The following is an 8,698-nucleotide window of genomic DNA, read 5'->3' as shown; positions in this document are numbered from 1 at the left end:
GAAAAGCAGCATGAGGTGCTCTAGGCATAGCTGGATGAATGAGACTTAAAGATCACATCTAATCATTTAGTGTAAGATACTCGCTCAGGACAGTGAGAGACCAAGCACTGGGGCAACAGGGCTAGTTCAGGGTTTTACTCCCACACTGACTGATGATCTTTTATAGGCCATACGCAAATCACTCAGTCTTTTCAACTGTGATTCAGAATGCTGACTGTCACTCAGGAATCAGAGTTCTTCTGCAAGATAAGGAAATATCCATCAAATGAGCCATGGTCTTCAGGAAATACATTACAAAGCGTGGAACACTATTTGTCAGGGGTATACAAGAGAAGTCATGAGATCCAGTGGGCCATATGCTGGCTGACCCTTTGTTTCATTTAACAGGTAATAACAAAATAACTAAAGATAGAATAAAGAAAAATTATCTTTGTAACTTAGTATCTTGAGTTCTATCATCAAAACTTGTAAAACTTCCCTGTTACTCCTTCAGTTAAGCACACACAGTTACATTAAGTTATATAAATACAGGCAGAGGATACAAATCCATTTTCTTTCATCTTAGATATCCAAATAAGTGAGATGTGGAACTATTTTTTTATCAAGTAGATAATGTTTTATCAATAGCTGTAAACCATTTTTGTAAACTGTCTTTCAGCTGAGAAAACAACACACTGCTTCTATCACATTGGAAAAGGAATGATCTCAAGGTTTCCAAGCAACACAGCAATTTTTCAAAGCTGAACTCCCCTGCTGATCATTAGAAATAGTTTCAAATGTCCTATTCTTGGCCTTCATTCGTGCCAAACCCTGGACAAGGCTGCAACAAGATTATAGTTCCAAACCATCCCATCTCTGCACCGGGTGCTAAGCAGTCCCATTCCTGGCCTTCATTCGTGCCAAACCCTGGACAAGGCTGCAACAAGATTATAGTTCCAAACCATCCCATCTCTGCACGGGGTGCTAAGCAGTCCCTCTTCCCTTTCTCTTAGCACACCATCATTCACATTCACTTCGGGTCTCTCCTGAATCAAGCTGTGCCTATGTTTTATAGAGGAAATGTGAAATCAAAGTTGTTTTGCTTCATCTCCTGCAGGGTAACTCCGTCAGATGCATTGCTTTGACTGCGTGCTGTCCTACGGCTAGAAATGCTGTGGTCTAAGTCCTGTCGTGAGTCAAGGTGTGGCACGCACGGGGCAGGTGGCGATTACGGCCCAAGAAGGCCCAGTGCTGGGTCGATACACTCAACACTGTGATCATCTTTTGTTGGTGGGTATTTGCAGAATGCATTGAACAAATTAAAGGAGGGTAAGAAATGGCTTATCTGGTGACGATGGAGAGTGGTATTGTTTTCCACATCATCATATTCTTAACTCCCAGCGATCTAAAATGCTGATGAAGGAAGGATAGAGTTTTATTTATTTTCACCAAATAGCTGGACATATTAAAAACTTAAGGTAGATTGGAAATAAAATACAACTCCAACATGTTTTAAATCAGATTTGATTTTTTTAATTCAAATTGACCCAAAGCAAAACTTACATTAAAAAGGAAGAACAAAATACATTATGATATAACACACTAGGAGTTACATGAAAGCTAAATTTGTGGGCAAATGGCCTTATCCCAATCACATTCTGGGCTCATGAGCACTCCTGCAGGAAAGTTAGAATCTCAATTTCGTATGGTCCACGCCGGTCATTAAACTACACATTCTTGTCTCTTAGGGTGTGCATCTGACGAGTCATGCTAGAGTCCCTCATGCTCCAGATGTGTACTCTTGCTACTGCCAGAACGCTGGATTCTCTAGTGGAAATGCTGTTCCAAGCATGACTGATAATGAATTCAAAAACGAGACAGTCAAGTCCTCCAAACTAACAGGCATGGATTACTGTGTAGTAAATAGTTTAGAAATATGGGAATTAAATAATCTAAAAAACACTCTTACTCTGCTGTACATTTATAAACACAAATATTTACAAAAAAAAAAAAACACAAAACCTTGTTTTCGAAAGATGAGGTTTGCAGTTCATTAATGATCATAATCTTTTGTAAGCTGGTTTCTTTGGTGTATTTGCCAAATATATTTTTATAAAGGTTTAGTAATAGGCTTAAATAATAAATTTCAAAGGAAACATAAAAGAATCTGACAAATTTGAAAATATTCTGAACATTTTCTGTTCTGTTTCTGGAAAAAACAAACGGTTGATTTTTCTGAAAATATCTGTTCTCCCTATTCATTATGTGACCATGGAATGCTTCTCTGTGAATCCAATTCAAATGCAGACCTGCAGGTGTCACCACTATCATCTACCAGTAACCCACCTGGAGACATTTTAGTTATTGTGAAATGTGATTGGGATTTTATTAACAACAAAAATAAAACATTCTTTTTAAGCTTCCAGATAAATCAAACCTCAAACAATAAATAATGGAATTATACACTTCTTCATTAAATAGAAATTTCAAAATTCCAGGAAGAGCTCTCATAATTTTTTTTTTTCTGAAGTCACAGCAGCAATACAGAACAAAGAATTTACCTTAATCTGATCTTTTTACGTGGAATTCCCTGACTCAAACTCAGTGGCTTAGTTTGGAAACCTCTGAATGGCTGGGGAGAGAAAATCTTTTGAAACTAAGTGAATAAATTCACACACACATACGTGGAAATCAGCCCTTGTGCAAGTGTAACATGAACATCACTGATGAGAGTGCAGAAACTCCAGGCACCCCTCTGCCTCCTCCTATCCCTGGGCCTGGGGTTGTAGGGAGAAGTCACACTCAATTCATTTCTAGCCACACCATGTCTCTAACAGTGCTAGTGTGAACTAGCCCTGACCTGGGTATTGGTTTAAAGAATGAGAATACAGCTTGGCAACTGTCTTCATAAGGGACTCTCTCTGGAGATAACTTTTTGGAACATTTTTATGGGGAAGAGGACAGACTACCCGTTCCTATCCATCAGGCTCCAGCTAGTTTGGGGATGGTTATAGAACTGGCCACACTCAGAGTGGCTGCCTGCGAAAGAGTCTATGCCAAAGAGTCTATGGGCCACACCAGCAATCTCCCGAATAATCCTCTTCTCTGAAGCTGCCCGTCTTCGGAAACCTGTGCAATGCTTAGGCACAAGCAGATCAGAGTCTAAGAGCAAACGCTGTGCTTGAGAAAACAGCACTGCTGGCTCTGAAAAAGGTGAAGCCAGAGAAAACTCCAAGTTCTGCTTAGTTACACTTCTGGGTGAAACAGTTTTACACTTCATGACTTAAATCTAGAAATTCAGACGAGAGAAGCCCTTCGTCTTGTAAACTTCTGATAACAAATTTATTAACAGTGTGTAAATATTTTTTTCCCAAAGCACTAAGAACGATACTGGGACATTTGAAAAGGTTCTTCTGAAGTTAATAACACAAATCAAGCCAGAACGTTTCTGAGGGCATCCTCTTAGATGCCTAATGCCTCTGGGACCTTTTCCATTGTTACTGACACTTTATCATATCCGTGTTTACACGGCAAACATATGCCCAATCAACCCAGAAAATAATTGTCCTGAAGAGCCTCACTGTATATAACCTTAAAATGGGAAATGTTTAATTAGCATATTAGAAATTAGCCAGACTTATAAATGTGTACCCCTTAAAGATTTTACGCTTAAAAAGTTTTTTTTTTTTAAACTGGGAAGAAAAGAAACACCATGAAGCCACCCCAAATTATTGAACCATTAAAGCCAAATGATTTAACAATTTTTAAGGGAAGACTCGACCACCAGGGTACAAAATTTTCTGCTTAAAGTGAAGTCAAAGACATAGCTTCAAATGGAAATTGCAACTGACATACGATGGCTCTGCAGTGACAACTGAAGCGGCGGCTCCTGTCCTCATGGGCATGTCAAAGCTGGCTGTGAAATGACGACCAGCAAGTGACATAATGGATAAAATACACCAGAAGGAGTATTGCACTGCAGGCACAGTTTTAAAAACAGAATACACTGGCTTCACAAAGTTATTTTCTTTCCCGTTAATTTTTTTAAAAGTACAACTCTAACTAGAGATAGAAATCGAGACGCAGTGTCTCAGGGTAGTGTACTACAGTTGTTAAAAAAAAAATAAGTTAAAAACAAGAGCACAGCAAAAGAAAAGCAGAGGTACTGGATTTATGTCATCCGAAAGCTACATTAATTAGGAAAAAGAACAGTTTGAAACGGCCAGTTTGTACTCATTAAAAATGAATGAGGTGACAGCGTTACTTCAAACATTTCTTAGGGCATTTTCCAAAAGAACCCAGGGTGGCCCTGGGTGAAACTGTGCCTCCAAACGTTAACAAGTGCTCTGCTGGTTTAGAATACCGTGCTTACCAAGGAACCATAAATTTGGAAAGGGTAAATTCTCCACTCTAAACCTGCTTGTGTCATTTAAGAAAAGACAATTTTTCTAAATGCAGTATTGTATACAAAGCTTGGACCTCTTAAACTTGGACCAAGAAACCAAATTAAGACCTTCAAGCATGTGGTGTGTGTTTTTATATATATATAAAAAATCCCTCCCCTACAATGAAAACCAACCAAACAAACAGAAAACCCAAAAGTGTATACCTGCTTTCTGATTTCACAGCAAATCAGAAATTGCATAGGATATACTTTGTGCAAGGCAAAAAGCCTTTTAAGTATCTAGAATAGAACTCCTAATCTTGCTCACAGTTCTGGCATATCAGATATCATCAAATTTGTGTTTTAAGTAGTCTTTCATGACCTTGGCAATTGGTAGTTCATCAAGTAGCTTTAGGTTTTGAAGGCCTATACATTGTCGAATTTTAATTCGGCACAGGTCCTGCAAGTTTCTGGGCTGTCCTAAAAAGACAGAAAAAAGAAAATGTTACAAAGCCACAAAGCACAATATTTAAGGCACTTTTGAAAAGAACTGTTCATTTCCCTGAGAAGTTCTCTCTATGGACTTGACATGCAAAGGACCGGAAAGATACCAACTCAAAGTGTCCTAGGACCTTCATGCGATGCCTTATTTGATCCTTTTCACAACCCTGGGATGGTGGATATTTTCAACTCCATTTTACAAATAAGAAAACTGAGTATCAGATGTAAACAAGTTGCTTAATATCAGACAACCAATTAAGGCTTTCGACTGAGACTAAAAACAGTTTTGATTCTAAGCTTCATATCCTTTCTGTTAGAAATCAGGAAAATTCTGGTTCTCGTCCTGACTAGGTCTCTCTCACGCTGGGTGAGCCACTGTGAGCCAATCATTCCTCTGAGCCTTGGCTTCTCAATCTGAAAAGTGTGGGGACTGAAAGAGATGTCCCCTATTGTGAGCCTCCCTTTCAGCTCTGGGTCTAGGACACTGGAGCCCGGACACCCACCACGGTCTCTGTGGAGCTTTCCAAACAAGCTTTCCAGATCTGCTCACCTGTTTTCCGTGATTCTGAACACAGCAGAACCTTGGTTGTAAGGCTGACAGTTGAGGAGTGCAGCAGGACGGGGGTGTGAAAAAGCGCCTCAAGGTATTCTGAATCTACATCGCTTCAAGCTTCCACACCCTGATCACTTGCCCATAAAAACCCGTTATATCTCAATTCAAAAGAAAAATCACAAAATCCTATTTCTTTCCCTTTGGAATATTTTGTTTTACAAAAACAATACAGATGGCTCCAAAAACAAGGAAGAAGTCTTCAACTGTGCTTCAGTAGTGTTTGGAGTCAAGGAAGTTTTGCTTTCATATTAAACATGATAATAAAGCTAATATATATTGAATACTTACTCTGCGCCATGTATTGTTAAGAGCTCATGACATGTATTAACTCCTTTCATCCTTTTATGAGGGAAGTACTTTGATCATCATCCCCATTTTATAGTCTCAGAGAGATTAAGTAACATGCTTAAAGTCAAGTTGAATGCCATATTTCAGTCATTCTCAAACTTCTTGGTTTCAAAACTCCTTTACACTTTAAAAAATTATTGCGAACCCCCAAACTTTTATGTGGGCTATCTCTATAGTAAATGCCATATTATAAGTTAAAACAGACATTTTAGAAATACTTTTAAATTCATTCTAATAAACCCATTACATGTTAACATAAATAACACATCATTATGAAAAATAACTATATTTTCCAAAACCAAAAAAAAATTTAACAAGAAGAATGTCATTCTTTCACATTTTTGCAAAGCTTTTAATGTCTGGTTTAATAGATGATAGCTGAATTTTCATATATGCTTCTGAATTCAATCTGTTGAGATAAATCACATCAATCACACCACCTCGTCTCTGGAAAAAACTGACACTCATGATAAAAGGAATGAGAGAAAGGCAAATCATGTGTCAGTGTTATTATGAAAATCAGGAGGAGACCCATGGAGAGAAAACAGAGTCCGGGATTACACCGCAACTTCTTGCTTACCTATGCAGTGTAATTTTGAGCTGTCTCTTTGTAGTCCTAAGAGACAGGAGCTCCCGTTCTCAGCCTACTAACCCATAACTGTGGGCAAGTCGTGTACACTTCCTGACATGGCTCAGCTGCAAACAAGCTTCTACACTGATCACAAGAAATAGGCCATCGATGATGTTGCCTTCTCAATCCCTGCTGTCTCTGAAAGTGTTGACCTTAGTAACATCATCAATTACTTACTAAAGGGCAGAAATGAGTTCCACAAATATGTGGAGTTTGATTTCCTTATTAAGGGTCAGTTTCTGTGAATGCCCTTGGTCAAACACATGGAACGGGAGAACACCTCATTAAAAGAAGTTGTGGAAAAGAAGTTGTGGAAAGAGAATACGTGGAGAATACACCGCACCCCAACCAGAATGAAGTGTCCTTGATGACTGGACCAGTTCAATTCAAGGGACAGAGGTATGGATCTTCACTGGTTCTTATGATGAGACTTCTCGAATCTGGTCCTTGGAAGGAAAGTCAACATTGATAATTGTGGGACACATGGATATTGTAACAGATGTGGCCTGGGTGACAAAAGACAGTTTGTGTTACTACTGAGTGGCTCTATGGATCAGACTATTCTCTTATGGGAGTGGAATGTCCAGAGAAACAAAGTGAAAACCCTACGCTGCTGCCCAAGTGTAGATTCCACAGCTATTGATAGCTCAGGAACTAAATTTTGCAGCGGCTCCTGAGATAAGGTGCTAAGGATCTGGTCTACTGTCCCTACAGAAGACGACGAAACGGAGGAATCCACAAACTGACCAAGAAAGAAACAGAAAACAGAGCAGCTGGGACTAACAAGGACTCCCATAGTGACCCTCTCTGGCCACAAGGAAGCAATCTCCTCAGTGCTGTGGTCAGATGCTGAAGAAATCTGCAGCGTATCTTGGGACCATGAAATTAGTGTGTGGGATGTCGCGTTTGGCAATCTGAAGTCAACTTTACAGGAAATAAAGTGTTTAACTGTATTTCCTATTCTCCACTTTGTAAATGTTTAGCATCTGGAAGCACAGATAGGCATATCAGACTGTGGGATCCCCAAACTAAAGATGGCTCTTTCGTGTTGCCGTCCCTAACCTCACATACAGGTTGGGAGACATCAGTAAAATGGTCTCCTACCCATGAACCACAGCAGATTTCAGGATCCTTATATAACACCGTCAAGCTGTGGGATTCAAGAAGTTGTAAGGCTCCTCTCTATGATGTGGCTGCTCATGAAGAGAAAGTTCTGAGAGCAGACTAGACAGACGCAGGGCTCCTTCCGAGTGGAGGAGCAGATAATAAACTGTATTCCTACAGATATTCCAGGGGGCATGAACTCGAATGATAATTTGATTATAGAGATTCTTTCTATAAATGAAAATTGGTAGAGAATCATGAAATTACATTGATGCAGATGCAGAAAGCAGCCTTTTGAAGTTTATATAAAGTTTTCACCCTTCATAACACCTAACATATCACTGTCTTTTCTTATTTTGTATTTATAATACAAAAATTCGTGTTTATAAAACAGAAACTGTGGCTTGCATTCTCTATTTAAAAAAGAAAAAAAGGAAAGAAACCATTTTGACCTCACAGATACCCTAAAAGGGTCTTGGGGACTCCAGGGCCCACTAGACCATACTTGGAAAACTATTCTTGAACTTTATCCCTTATATCCATTGTACTTGCTTACAGTGATCACCGTTATTCAAAAGGAAGTACTTCTTCATAAATGACAAAGGCTGACTTAGACCTCTGCTCTGTAAGGCCTGTATGAACATATGCTTTTCAAGAGGTTACTTGCTATGTGGTCTCCTAACAGAATGGCAGCAGAAGTGACAGCTTTCTTGGAAATGTCTGTAAACTAGGAGTATGTGTATCCACAGATGTCTGTACATGGATCTGTACAGGGATGTGACACACACACTCATGGGCCTCTTGGGAAGATTATGTCTCCTCCACCTTTCAGATCTCTGCCAAAATAGCACTTCATCACAGGAGACTATGTCAGGATTCACCATCAGATAGATACTCCCAGAGTTCCTCTCCTTTATAACATGTAATAAGGTTGTGAGTTCACATTTATTTGGTGATTACGTGTTAATTAATGCCCATCTTCCTCACTATATGACATGCTCCATGAGGGGAGGACCATGTCTGGCCCCATTTGCCAATGTAAACCCAACAGCTGACACGGTACTCGGCGAATATGAGTTGAATGAATGCTTAATCGGCTTGTCCTTAAAGTATAAAACAGTCAGCGTGCTGCAAAACA

The 8,698-nt window shown here is 39.4% G+C and overlaps 1 protein-coding gene and 1 pseudogene across 1 annotated transcript in view; one reads left to right on the top strand and one right to left on the bottom strand.

The window, feature by feature from the left end:
- Nucleotides 1-1,489: 1,489 nt before the first annotated feature.
- Nucleotides 1,490-8,698, bottom strand: part of ASB7 (ankyrin repeat and SOCS box containing 7) — a 49,106-nt gene continuing 41,897 nt past the window's right edge. Inside the window, exon 6 of the mRNA XM_523240.9 lies at nt 1,490-4,843. Within this exon, the coding sequence (XP_523240.4) occupies nt 4,704-4,843 (140 nt within the window). The 3' untranslated portion in view covers nt 1,490-4,703. The remainder of the gene's footprint in view (nt 4,844-8,698) is intronic.
- On the top strand, nt 5,304-7,566 carry LOC129137200 (ribosome biogenesis protein WDR12-like; annotated as a pseudogene).

Source organism: Pan troglodytes, chromosome 16 (assembly GCF_028858775.2).
Source record: "Pan troglodytes isolate AG18354 chromosome 16, NHGRI_mPanTro3-v2.0_pri, whole genome shotgun sequence".
Classification (NCBI taxonomy): domain Eukaryota; kingdom Metazoa; phylum Chordata; class Mammalia; order Primates; family Hominidae; genus Pan; species Pan troglodytes.
Note: the sequence above shows the minus strand (reverse complement) of the source record. Positions and strands in the feature narration are given on the sequence as shown.